Genomic DNA, 14,785 nt, shown 5'->3' with positions numbered 1-14,785 from the left:
TGTCAACAAGTCATTTAAAGTGTGTTCAATTTTATGTGTAAAAGGGAGTGAATTCCCACAGCTGCCGCTAGGTGTGGAGTGCTTTTAAAAAGGAGCAAAGTTGAAATCTGCACCTTATATTTTCAGATCATCAGACTAAGCTCTGAAGTCTGCCCGGCATGGCCATGGGCCCTTCTGAGGATGACAGGCATAGTCCAACCGCCAGCCGCTTTAGGTCAGCTGATACATTCTCAGGCTATGCTTTAAATCCTGGGTATGCCCTGTGCCATCGCTGTTACGTCTGTTATGTCCCTCTTCACTTTGGTTCTGGAATTAGGATTCAACCATTTCAGAGAATGTGGAGCCCTAGAGTTTGTGTAATCTTAGTTCGGTCCCCCGAGCTTTGCCTCAGTGCCACATGGTCTCAAACAAGTAGACCTGGGATGTAATGAGGGAGCACCTCCAGGCATCTCCACTAGTTCAAATGGATTTTTTGACCCACTTGAGTCTCCACCTGATTCTATTGACTGGTGAGTAGGGGATGGGCAGAGCTAGGTGGATCTTCCTTAGGAAACACCAGCAAATTGTGCCTTTCATATTCAGGCCACAGGACTCTGCCACGTCAGCCTATCCCTAACCAACTGCCTGTACCAGTGGGGTGGTACAAAATGAAGCAAATTTCTAAAACTGGTCAGCAAATCAGTACACCCCGTTGAGATAGGTACTATCTGGCTACAATATAATCATGATAGACGTGATGGTAATTATCATAATAATATCGTATCCTAGAATTCGGAAAATCGATTTTGCTACGAGCAAGGTGAACAGCTGGGGTTGGCAGCGCTGAAACAGAAGCAGCTGGTGTAAAATTGGCAGCATTTGTTAATCGATAGTCATCCAGATGTGCAAAGAGACATTGGTGTTTTCTAAATAATAGAATGGAAATTTTGGAGTTCGCTAATTCATATGCAGTTTTTAGGGAAATAGGCAATACGATCGTGACTCTCAAACAAGGAAATTGTTGTCAATGTATTTTTTATAAAAATAGAAACATCTCAGGTAATGTCAATACGCTGGGCCATTGTCACTCTTTCCCTTGCCTTTTCTAGGCTGTACAAGCTGTGTGAGCCACCTCCCGCGGCTGGAGAAGAATGAAGAGAAATCCCAAGGATCCAGAAAAGCGGAAGCTCTAAGCACTGGGCTAGACAAAGGACACGCTGGCGAATCTTCTCCACCCACGATAAAGGAATGCATTTTTTCTCTAAATCTTTCCCCATCGTGTAAATAACAAACGTTCAGCCTTGTACTTAGATATTTGTGGTGGAAATGGGTAGGACTTCATGCAGACAGCTCCACTTTGCAAACTGATCTCTCTCTGTTTTGACATGAACTGTTCATTTTTAGAGTAAAATTCATCCATGGAAATTACAGAAAAAATATCAGAGATGAAGTTAACCATCGTGCCTCTTCTCCCATTTATTAAAATTATTTTGTGGTGTTTGTTTTCATCGTCTCCGAATGTAACCATGTAATAATGGCTATTTCCATTTGAAGAAGTCTGTCACTCAAGAAACGTGGCCGCCCTTTCCAGATCATCCTACAAAAATGTTACAGACAGTGTCAACTGGGTGCCGTAGGTTTTCAGTCTCCCGCTTGCATCAGAGGAAGTCGTTTCTGTGTGGGAGGTGACAAGCACCCTTTGCTCTTTCTCCTAAGGGCATATTTCCCAGTAGAGAAGAGAGCTAACTGAGGCCTCCAGCAAGACCTTCTTCCAGCTGCTTCCAGATATCCTTTATGCTCACAGACAGTCCCAGCGAGCCGGTGTTGTCGTTGGTCTCTGAAATGGGCTGGCTTCCTTGGGCCATGTATGCTGGTGCTGTGCCATGGGTGGCCAGGGGGTGCGGAGAGAAGGGGATCAGGGAGGGACAGGAGAGGAGACTCGGGTGAAGGAGGGAAATATAAGCCTATTTAAAAATTCAGTCTTTAACTTGGAAAGATACCTAAAACTCTTCGTTTTAGCAAGGCTTTCACATGAGATATCAGACTCTTAAGAGAATACACCACACTCAGTATTTTTCTATCAAGGTAAATGTATAAGATATGAAAATAAAGCTTTATTTGTTAAACTTTAAAAAGACTGTTACAGACCTTAATTTACGGAAGCACAGGTGTATTCTGTTTTCGTTCTAAAGTGTACGTAATGTTTATCATTTTTACATTGATAAAATAACATTGTTTTTTAGCATCATAAATACAGTAATACTGATTTTAAATCTATAATTTTCAAAACAATTAAAATGCCCTTACTATGGTTGTGATAATTATACAGATTTAGACTTATTTAGTATGTGAAATGCTTTTCATAACTAAAGTATATACAAACTATTATTAAATTTTAATTTCTGAAATTTGATAGTGATTTTCAAATTGTCATTAAAAACCTTCATCACTAGCAGTTGTGTATTGAATAATAGAAATACCATGTTATATATGTATGAGGTGTTTATGTACTGGTCAAGGGAATAATTGTTATTTGGCACAGAAGCACTCAAAGATTTTTGTGATAAGTCCATATGTAGAATGAAAAATAAAGACCAACATCAGAATTTTCAAAGAAGAAGTTGAACACTTTGAATTGAATGAAGATATGACCTTAATGTACGTCTCTTTATTAAGTATATCCTTAACTTTCAGAGATTTAATATTCTTGATGTTATCAGCAAGTGATCCTGACGGTCCATGACATTAGTAAATTGTGACTTTCCTGTACTGAAACTTTGACTACATTTACTACAGGGCTAATGAATGAAGGAAACTGATTAACTAGCAAGTACTTTTCATATTGTTGTTACTGTTTCCTAACCATCATCCTGGAAGCAGTCCATCCTCATTAGAGGCACGAAGGGGTCGCTTAAACATTTCAGTTGTACTTTGTTGTGTTTCGTTGGGGAAATTATCTGCTATTTTAGTATTCACAGATTAGCATATTTTTAAGGATGTAATCTCTATATAATAGGATGTGCTTAACATTGTTTTAAGGCTTAAACAGTGTAAGTGTATCATCTGTCAGAGTGCTCTGCATTTGTTAAATGCTCAGAAGTTAGTAATGACTCATTATCAGCAGTCACTGTGATTTTTGATTGTGATAAAAATGGTAGCTAACACTCAAGTAGTTTCTAGTTGCCGGGCATTACCTCTGAGTACGTTACCCGTACTTCGCTGTTTTTGCCTCACTGATCCTCATAACAACGACGTGGGGTGGTACTCTTTTCATCACCCCCATGTTACAGTTGGAGAACTGAAGCAAAGAACAACCCAGTGACTTGCCCAAGACCACACAGCTGACAAGTGACAGAACCAGGATTTGTTTGAACCCAGGAAGTCTGCCTCCTGAATACACTATGCTGCTTCTCATTGTTAATATAAGAGCTATTGTAATATTACCAATTATTTGCTAGTAAAGTTGGAGTTAAGTGGGATCTGTTGCCATTAAATTATACATCTTATACTGAGAAAAAGACTGAATGGAAATATTTAAAATATGTAATGGAAATATGTAAAATCTTTTTAAGATATGAGAATCGTAGGATCTCCTGGACATTTTACCATTTTGGATGTGCATTTGGAGGTAACCCAATGCCATTGCAATCTGAAAAAAATATAGATTAGATTCCTCATAATTGAAGAGAACAGTTTTAGATATGTTTGGAAAGTCTGGAATTGTACATCACGTAAAATTTGGCTATGATCCCACAACAATGATAACAGTAAAAAATGTCTAATAAATGAATGGATGAAGACAATTTTTCAATACCACAACATACCTCTGTGTGACATTGGACATTTAACCGGCCTTGAGTTTTTTGAATGGCTTTACTTAAATGCTGACATGCTCCTCTGCAACCAGTGTACCTTTAAATGTTCCTGAAGCCTGCTAACAGTTCTTCCACGTTCTGGGTTTGGACAGCTGCCTCTCTCCACCTAAAAGGGAAGCTTGTGCATAGAAATTTTGGTTCTTAACATGAGACCTGATGCAAAAATAATCGTTAACTAGTAATTCATAATCAATACATCTTAAACATTCCATTATATCTTATAAAGTTTTCTAATATTAAATATTACAAAATTTAATATAATATTAAAAGTATGAGCAATGGGAGGAGACAGGAATTTTACATCTATTTTCATTACTATTTAACAAGGAAGAAAGAAAGAAGAAACAGAGGAAGAGAGAAAGAAAGAAATTCCCTACTAGTTTTCATTATAATGGATATGTAATGTTGATTTTAGAGTCTAACCTTTGTTTTATGAACCAATATCCCAATCCTAGAAGTCTCACATTATTTTCTGTCTCCTTAAATCATATTTTTGCGATGTCTCAGATTCCCAGTGCCTTCAATGGCCATTCTTCTTGTAGCAACAATGTTCAATTTAAAATTAGGTTTATTTCTCATGATACTATAAGATATATGCCATTGTACTGAGATTGATTCTGAGTCTATTAATTTAAATTTTGTATTAGTTAAATTCAGAATGAAATGAAGTTGACCTTGGCACTGACTGTAAAAGCCAAGGAAATGAATGGGTAAACAAATCCTGAGGGGCATATTAACTAATTTAAGAAAACAAACTGTTTTCAACCCTTTGGGCACATACGTGTTATAGTCAAAATTAATATTTATTGACTGGAAACATTCAGTTGAGAGTTAGTTACTCTATGTATTTAAAAATAATACATGTGTCTTTAAAATACTAAAGCATTTTTTCATTAGTTTATGTAGATCTTTTCCTTTGTAGCATGATTTAGTGCAGATTAGCAGGCGTATTTTTATTCAGGTTTATTTTTGAAAAACATAATATTGCAATTTAAAATGAATAACTTTATTTTGCTTTACATTTTACTTTAAAGGTCGTTTTTAGATTTTCTTCACTAGTGGTATTTACTAATATTGAAACTAACCTTTGGTATATGACTAAATTGCTTCTGAATTTTTAGAACCTATGTTTAATTTTTTAAAACTTATTTTAAGTGAATTATTGTAGTAAATTATAGTTTAATTACTTTCTCAAAGCCAACAGTAGTCATTTTATTAACATGTATATATGTTAACCAGTTTGTTGAATGAATTGTCAGTTGTCCTGCTTAAGTATGAAAGCAAAAGCTTTTGAAATGGCTTAGGATGATCTAAACTTTGATTAAGAAAAATATTCTGTTTTCTGGCAAATTTTTGTCGTTTTAGGGATGGGCCTCAGAAAAGTTTCACCCTCCATGGAGGGGAATAAGCGGGGAAAAGTTACAAGAGGAGTCTGGGCTAAGAATGGGCTCAGACTAATTCCTGTCATATGTAGTGGCCACAGCCTTCCTCGGTGCAGCATCCCGTAATAGTTATTATGGTGAGTCTTTGGTTTTAGAAAAATTTTCCTGCTTCAGAGCTTTGCCTTTAACAGTGTTCTTAGCATTCATATGCCCAAGTTGCACATGCGAGGAAGACTGTGGAAGGATGGCTATGCATCCTCTAGCTGTTGCTACGTAGACACGTGGCCCACTTCACTCAGGATGGCTTGCTCCTCTCCCTGAGAAGAGAGATCTAAAATCTACTAAGTCTACTAAGATATAGATAGCTACATCTATATATACATTTATAAATATATATTTCCTACTTTTTGTCTTTATGAAAATACATTATAAAACTTACTTGGATTCTTATTTCCTGTTTTGTATGAAGATATGTAAAATGGAGTTGTTCAATATATTGGATGTCTGTTCTGTGGACATCAGAGCTATCTAAATATGCAGAAAGCATACCTGGTAGTGCATCTTTGGGTCACTGACACTAGTTTGCTACTTGATCCCAAGTCAATTTGCCTGGCTTTGCCATCCTGAAGAAGTAGCTGATTAAGAACAAAATTGTTGAATTTTTAAGTGACATTTGTCCTAGAAATAGAAATCTTTGGATAGTTAGCTTGGGGTGCAAATAACAGAATAAATGTCATCTACTAGTGTATTCATTCAACGAATGTGTTTGAGAATTCGCTTTGTACAAGCCATGGCCGGTGGGCCTCATTTGTGTGTCAGATATGTTTGGCTGGACAACCTTCACATATCTCTTCTGTGTTACTGACTGCCTGTATCTTTTACTTGAAATGACATTATTTGTAATACAAACCTATTCTAATACCATGTAGGTATATATACAGTATGAAGTCAAGAATACTAAGTCGGTAAAATGCTTTAGAAAACATACATTTAAATTTGAATATCTAATGCCTCAAGCAAATTTATTAGAGTTTCAGATGAATCTATATTTTTGTAACTGCCAAGTACAAAAAAGAAAATAAGTAGAACATAGCTTTTTGCTTAAAAAATATTTTTATAAGTATTCATTTACATAGTATTCATTATTTTAAATAATAAAATATCAAATTGGTTCTATAAATAGTAATTCCTTTGAATCTATCCATATTTAACATTGTATAACATTCAAAATATAATGACAAATTTCAGCTGAATGTTGTTATAGTAGGCTATTTTTCTTTGTAAAATATGCATGTAACATAGTTTCAATCACTCAGTATTTTATGTATGCTTACAGTGATCAAAGTGTATTATGTATATCATTTATTTTTGGCTGCATAAAAGACTATAATAGTAACATTGTATCATAAATGTCAATAATAATAAAGTGAAATGTAGTATGACCATTTCAGTTTCTATCCGTTTAAATTTAACCAATTCATATCATGTTCTTACCTGTTTGGAAGACAAAAATCCATGAAACATGGATTTTTCACCCTTTAAGAATTCATAGGCACGATAGAAAGATGGGACTTGTGCTGTTCCCTGAATTAGCTAGGCAATCTATCAAGATTTATTCAATGGTTGCTGTGTATAAGCCCCTGTCCTAGTTGCTGAGGGTGTTATAAATGCATATAATTCCCAAACTTTGCAGTTAAAGAACTTGGTATATATAGGTGGTTAACACAGTACAAAAACCAAAATGGTAACTACCTACATAAGACAATACACACTAATACAAAATGAGAGGCAAGGCAATGAGAAATGTGTACTAGAGAAATTCAAAGAATTTAGATTCAGTGCAACATCTCTTTATTGGGCATCTAGGAATTACTTACCAGGTACTGAACTAAGCTGGATATTTAGTATTTAGAAACACATATATGATTCTTGCCCTTATTGCATTTATAGTCTAGAAGGGGAAGACACTGATACGAAAAGACAAAAATGATGAGAGAAGGCTAGGTCAGCCTTCAGGATGCCTCAGATTAAGCAATAGAAGGGAATGGCAACCATGTTAGGGAGAACAGCATGAATGAGTGCAGTGAGATGCAAATGCAACAGATGCTTTGGTGAGATGGTGAGTGGATCAGTCTGGAGAGAGGATTAAGATTTGCAGATTAGAAAGAGATATGGCTAGAAAAGAAGGTTGGGTCTGGATGCTGTTGGTCTCTGAATGCCAGGCTAAGAAGTTTGGACTAAAAAATGTGTATGTTGTCGATTGGTAGGCTACCTCTGAAAAGTCAAAAGAAATAATCATTGGAGGAAACAAAAACCGATAACTAGATTTTACTTTGTGGAGATTGCTGGTGTACTCTGAGATTGCAAATTTAATGCAGGAACACAAAGAAAATGGAATCCGCAAGCAAAGGCTGTTTTAGAAAAGCACTCCAGGCCCCACTGTTGCAGAGATGCCATTCAGTGAGATACACACAAACATAAACACACACACAAAGTATTTCGTGGTCAAAATAAGTTCAAGAAACACAGAATTAAACAGGTTTCTTTAATGTAGGATTTCTCTGACCTTTTAATGTAATTATGAAAATCATGACCTTGGAGGAGAGAGATGGTATGCCGTGTTTCCTAAACTTACTAGAAGATATTTGTTAATATTTTCTTGGAATACACATATTCAGCAAAGCACAATATGAGAAAACTATTTTGGAAATTTCATGAAAACACGAAGGGGGAAATAAAGGTAAATACGTTAATAGGAGATGGCGCAGCCTTTCCTGAGGGGGGTGCTGTGAAAGCTTAAAGGAAGAAATGACAAATACTGACATATGAACAGTGACAGAAGATTAGAATTAAAAGCAGGTTGAGATATTGTTACTTTTATTGTTTCCCAGTTCATCTAGGTTCAGGATTTTAGGAGCCGGGAAGAGCTTATTCCATAGAGAAATGCAAATATCTCCTTTCTAATCATTCCAGCTCTGTGGTATGAGGAGATAGTGGAGTAGAGGACACTTTATCACGTCAAAACTTGGCTCTAGTTTGCCATGTTTTCTGAACCAAATTTGTAATTCTCAGTGATCATGCCCAGGGTATCTTGAGTTAGATGACCTAAAAGTAAAAGACTCACAAAGAATATTTAAAAATATGCTGTATGTGGAGTCTTCGAGACTTCCATTGGTTGGCCATTTGAACATGATCAGGAGGCAAATATTTCACTGGGTGTTTGAAGCTAAGTCTTGATAATATCAACCGTCAGGTCATCTCCAAGATTCCTTGGGATCAGGAATTTTCCAGATCTAAATGTGGGCCCCTTCCCTGTTAATTAAAGTGGTTATATTGAAGGAAGTTTCAGTACAAGACTGTCTAGAAATTCAGCAAGTCACAGAGTTCTTAGACTCTGTGCCCTTGACGCACTGTGTTGCTTTCATTTAGGAGAGGCCCGTGAACTCCCTGCCAGAAAAGTGGTAAAATATGTTCTTCCAGGGCTGTGTGCTCAGAGAAAAGGGCAGTGAGCACCACATGATATAATGCAGTGTTCTGTTTAGGGCATTTTAGTTCAGAAGGATGAAGACGAGGATATGAATGATGCTCGAAGAATGACTAAGGACACGCCGGGATTGAGTGCCAAGAATACTGGGTCTACTAAAAACTGCTGCTGCTCGCGTTGCCCACATGTTGGCTCTCAGTTAAATACGTTTACCTCGGAGGCTGCACATTAGTTTGTTACCTAACTAGCAATGAAGGATCTGGAAACTGTAACCAAACACAAAAGAATAGGCGCAATGATGATATAAAAAGAGCTTTTTATACACAGCCTTTGAAAAACGTATTTGAATTGTATAAAATGTTGGTTGGAAAGTTAGCTAGGATAAGCTTTGTTTTCACTTTTTTTTAATTAAAGTAAAATTCACGTAACATAAAATCAACCAATTTAAAGTATACAGTTCACCGGCATTTAGTACCTACCCAATGTTGTGCAACCGTCATCTCTGTCTAGTTCCAAAACATTTTCATCACCGCTAAACAGGGTTTTTTCACATTTTAAACATTTATTTTGAGACAATTATAGATTCACATTTTTGACAAAGTTGCAAAAGTAGTTCAATAGAGGAAGGATAGTCATTTCAACAAATGGTGCTAGAACGATGGGACTTCCACACACATAAAAATCATCCTTGAACTCAACATTACACCTCGTGCAAAAACTAACTCAAAATGGATCAGGGACTTACATGTAAGATTACAAAACTTTTAGAAAGAAATATAAAAGGAAATCTTTGGAATCTGGGGCTGGATAGAGTTCTTGGACTTGGCACAAAAACCAAGATCCATAAAAGGAAAAGTTGATAAATTACAGCTTATCAAAATTTAAAACTTTTTCTATTTTAAAACCTATGTGAAGACGGTGAAAAGACAAGTTACAGACTGGGAGAAAATAGTTACAAACTACATATCTGACAAATTACTGGTGTCTGAGACTATATAAAGAACTCTGAAAAAACCCAGTTAAAAGGTTTCATACTGTACGATTCCATTTCTATAGCATTCTTGAAATGGCAAAGTTATAGAAATGGAGAAGAGATTAGAGAGCAGTGGATGGGGGGAAGGGCATTATGGCTGTACAAGGACGACGAGAGTGATCCTTTTGGTTATGGAATGTTCTTTATCTTGACAGTGTCAATGTTGATATGCTGATTGAGAAACTCCTATAGTTTTACAAGATATTATTTTCCAGGAAAATTGGGTAAAGGATACACAAGATTTCTCTAAATTATTTCTTATAACTAGCTGCATATGAATCTACAATAATTTCAATTAAGGGGCCAGCCAGGTGGCATAGTGGTTAAGTTCACATGCTGTGCTGCAGAGGCCCAGGATTTGCAGGTTCAGGTCCTGGGTGCAGACCTATGCACTGCTCATGAAGCCATGCTGAGACAGTGTCCCAGCAACAAAATAGAGGAAGATTGGCAACAGATGTTAGCTCAGGACCAGTTTTCCTCACCCCCCCCCCAAAATTTTTCAATTAAAAATATAGAATGAGTTTTAAATGCCTCTCAAAATGGCAGTTTTACAGGTAGCTTTATTAGTAAGGAAAATATATTCCTGAAAATGAAATCACATTTTGAGATAGAGGCTAATAAACATGATGATTTCCTTCTTTATTCTTTCTCCCTCCTAGCATTCGTTCATTCAGAAAGGCAACTGCACAAATTGAATGTCCCATGTGAAAGCTTGGTGTTGGGGTTGAGTACCCTGCCCGCCCTTTGGGGCCCCTTGAGGAGCTCATATTTCAGAGGTGTGGCAAGCCTGTGACCAGATGGGCAGTCTAGTACTCTGGTTTAGAGGCCCACTCCAGCAATTAATAGCTGCGTGACCATGGGCAAGTTACTTCTATGACCCGCAGATTCACTGAGCTGTAAAACTGTAATAATAATAATACACTTACTTTACAGGGTTGTGACATGAATTAAATGAGATAATGTAGATAAGAACTTAGCCCTGAGCCTGGCACCTACAAGCACCCCTATCATGTTCAGTAGATAATAGAACCCTGTGTTATTATGAGGTTGAACTAAGCTACAAGGAGGAGGAAAGACCTCTCCAGAGACATTTTCTTCAGACAGATGGCTTATCTGGGGAGTAGAGAGATGGGACTGGAGGGGTTAGCTGCCATTTGAAAGCACAGGGTATGCCATAATAAGGAGTTTGTAGTTTATCTTGTGGGCAATGGGGAGCCTTTGGATGCCTTCAAGCAGGTCAACATATAAAATGATCAAAATGGTTACATTCACGACACTGTGGTTAGAAGCCTGTTATGACAGTCAAGATAGGGTTTCTCTGAGTGGGATCTCAGACCAAGTTCATCAGAATCTCTTGAAAGATTAAGCTTAGGGATTCCATTTTTAATAAGCTTTCCAGATGTTTCTTTTTGCACACTTGGGTTTGAGAATCTTGGTCTAAAGGAGAAGTGATGGAAGTCTTAACAAAAGAGTATCAAGGAGAATAGAGACGAGAGATGTGAGGAATATTTAGGAGGCAAATTAACAAGATTTGTTAATCCATAGGATGTGGGGAAGTAAATTAAAGAAAATAATCAAGGATGTCACCAAAGATTTTGACTTGGACAATTGGCCCCACTAATAAGGGAAGGCACGATGAGTTGCAGATTAGAGAGAAAAGAAAATATATATACTTTGGAGCATATTGAATTTAAGGCCATCCAGATGGAGGTAGCCAATAGTTCAATGGAAAAAACTGTCTGAATTTTAAGTAAAAGATGGAGACTGGAAATTTAGAAAATGTATGTGAATAATATGGCCACCCACAAAGGGCACATGGAGTTAGGAGACTAGAGAATTAAGGATAAAATTCTGGGATACTACAATTTAAGCAAAAGAAAAAAGATTGTGGATAAAATCAAAGAGAAATATTTGAAATGGTTAGGAGGAGATTCAAGAAATTGGGTGGTTATGGAAGTCAAGAAAATGGAGTTCAAGAGGGAGTTGTCAAATGATTGCATGATTATAAGTAGAATGAGAATTTGAAAGGATATTTAGCCCTTGAATTACTTTTATTTTTTTATTTTCTTTGTGTTTATTTGCAAAGGTTTTACATGCTGTTTGTAAGATCAAAAAAATATTTTTCAAAAAAATTATAGCAATTAACCATCCCACCAGCGTGCCCATGCCTGGCACCTTTACCAACACTTGATGATATCCATATTAGTCCAGTTCTTTCAGTCTAAGTGATAGATAGAAAGTCTGACTGGCTTTAACAATGAAAACAAAACATAAAAAGGATGAAGCAAAGCTGTCAAATGCTGTAGGTGGATATCCCGGCAGGACCAGACCCCAGGGTTAAAATGATGTCTTCAGGTGCTGGCCCATGGCCAAGTGGTTGAAGTTCCACGCAGTCCACTTCAGCAGCCCGGTATGTGGGTTCGTCAGAGCCTGAGTGTGGACCTATTCCACTCATCAGCCATGCTGTGGCAGTATCCCACATACAAAAGGTAGAGGAAGATTGGCACAGATGTTAGCTCAGGGCTAATATTCGTCAAGCAAAAAAAAAAAAAGAGGAAGATCAGCAACGGATGTTAGTTCAGGGTAAATCTTCCTCACCAAAAAAAAAAAAAAAAAAAATTATGTCCTCAGAAACTTCTCTTCATCTCTTGACTTTGCTTTCCTCTTTTTTGCCCCTTTCTCAGACCAGCTCTCCCTTAATGATATCAAATTTTCCACCAGTTTCACTAAGGTTTTCTTTCACACAGTTTACCAACTTCAATGGAAGAGACCCAAAAGTTGCAGCAAAATTCCTGCATTGCTTCTGATTGGCCTAGTCGGAGTCACACGACTTCCCTTAAACCAATCACAAGGCGCTGCACTATCATTGGCAAAACCAGGATTACACTGTCTATCTCTTGTTTAAGAGTGGGAGCTGTCAGAGGATTCCCAAAAGAAAATCAGGATGATATTACCAGAGAAGGAGTGGAATCTGGGCAGGCATAAACACCAGATGGCTAAGAGAGTAGTAGTAGAGTATTCATGTGCCAGACCTAATTACATGCTTTATCTTGCTTTGACATGTTTATCAGTGTATTTCCTCTTCTGTGAATTTTCTGATCTTTTAAAACTAGAACAGGAAAGTAGTTATCTTTAAAAGAGACACTTGGTCCAGAAACAAGCTCATTGTAGATTATCTATATTGAGCTAGAGAGGAGAAAAACAAAGCAACTATATAGATCACTTTTCTTATAAAGTTGATGGAAAAGGAAAAGAGAGAGCTGGAGCTGGAGTTTGAGTAGGAGATGGTGTAAAATTGTTTCTCTATTTTGTTTTGTTAGCTTGTAGGCAACGGATCAATGAAGATTGATTTCTCTATTAAGAATGAAAGTGCTTAGTTTTTTTCCCATGTAGCTATTAGGTAAATGCTTTTCACAGCAATGGTATGGAAATATACATATCATGGGCTTCTTTTATTTGGCTTTGACTTCGGGAGATGCATTACTCACTTGTAAGTTTCCAATGTGAGCCTAACCTTGGTGGAGACTATGTTTCAGGGGAAAGGAGGTTTGGGAGTCCCACTGCATAGGCAGATTGATGATCCAAACATGAGCTTCATATTTTATAATCGGACATCCTCCAAGAGTTGGAAATGTCAGTATGGTTATCTAAACAATGCAGATTTTTATATTTAAATTGCACACATTGTTGTCCATAGAATGAAATTATTCTTAAAAAGTGAACAGAGTAAAGAAGGTCTGTGGCACACTATTTTGAATTCAGACCTAAACAATGGATGGAGCATGTAATTCTGACCACTGCTTTGGGGATAAAATAAAAGATCAGCAGTAGAAGAACTAGATGATTATTACCAGGATAGTAATCACTGCCTAAGTTAATAAATGTCAGTGGCCTCGAACGTCCACTTTAAAACCAAAATTCAGAAAGAAATGTGTGTTGTGCCATTCTGAGTAAAAGAAGATGATGGAAAGCCATTACACAGTGTTTTCAGATCTGACGTTATAAATCATGAAGAAATGTAAAAGGCATTGCCTGTCGCTTTTCTCGAGCTTCAAGGATACGTTTCAAGCATCTTTTGGAGTGACTTTAACCTTCTGTCACTTTATTCCTCAACCAGAGGAGAAAAGGGAAAGGACTGTGATTAAGTTTCATTTTTGCCAGGACCATTTCATCAAAGTCTATGACATAAACCAAACAGAGTTATCAGATGCCTGAGCCCAGGGCGACAAACTAAAAATGATGCCAAATTCCCCTTTAGAGAAGAAGCGGAGTGAAAAGTTATCTCAAATAGCTTATATTAACCTTTACATTGACATTAGTTAAGGGAATGGTTGAGAAAAATTGATACCAGCTCCAGACAAGGTTGACATAAGGGAAGCCATATTGTAGAAAAGAAACCATATTGTAACTTTAAAGGACATCTGACTAACTAGCCCAGCCATGCTCTGTAGATTTTGTGGCCCCTCCCAGCTGTTCTAAGATGATAACTTTGTTCTTTTGAGTTCCTTAGGAATGTGATGACCCCCAGGCAGAGAGCCTATGCTGACAGCCATCATCAATGGCAACTGAAAGATCAGGGTATAGGGCAGCTGCTCCAGTCTCTGATGCACATCCAGTAAAACAAAGGACTATCAGGAACTGGGACCAGATGTCTGCCCCACCCAGGGACCAGCGCCTCCTCCACCCGGAGAATAGCCCCGTATGTAACTGCCCTGTAGTCTTTATTCTGGGAGATGGGTCTTTTGGACAGGAATCATCCATCTTCCTTCTTGCTAGCAAGCTGGAATAAAGTCCTCTCTCTCCTACCACCTTGCCTCCTGACTATTGGCATGTCTTGTGGTGAGCAGACGAGCCCAAATTGGGTAGTAACAAAATCAGTTGTTTGAGAAAACTTAAAACATGGGACCTCAACTGCAAATCCTGCCAGTGCTCATGGGAGTAACGTTGTGTGAAATGTTAAAGTTGAATGACATCTCCATTTCCAAAATCATAATTATTATTATGTTAAATATGGAGATGGTGAAAAATGGCA

At 37.3% G+C, this 14,785-nt stretch overlaps 1 protein-coding gene across 1 annotated transcript in view; it reads left to right on the top strand.

Annotated features, from left to right (window-relative positions):
* Positions 1-6,681, top strand: part of PREX2 (phosphatidylinositol-3,4,5-trisphosphate dependent Rac exchange factor 2) — a 277,989-nt gene extending 271,308 nt beyond the window's left edge. Inside the window, exon 40 of the mRNA XM_070630503.1 lies at positions 1,089-6,681. Coding sequence (XP_070486604.1) covers positions 1,089-1,134 — 46 coding nt within the window. The 3' untranslated portion in view covers positions 1,135-6,681. The remainder of the gene's footprint in view (positions 1-1,088) is intronic.
* Positions 6,682-14,785: the final 8,104 nt, after the last annotated feature.

Source organism: Equus przewalskii, chromosome 8 (assembly GCF_037783145.1).
Source record: "Equus przewalskii isolate Varuska chromosome 8, EquPr2, whole genome shotgun sequence".
Classification (NCBI taxonomy): Eukaryota; Metazoa; Chordata; class Mammalia; order Perissodactyla; family Equidae; genus Equus; species Equus przewalskii.
The sequence above is the reverse complement of the archived record's forward strand: the minus strand, read 5'-3'. Positions and strand labels throughout refer to the sequence as shown.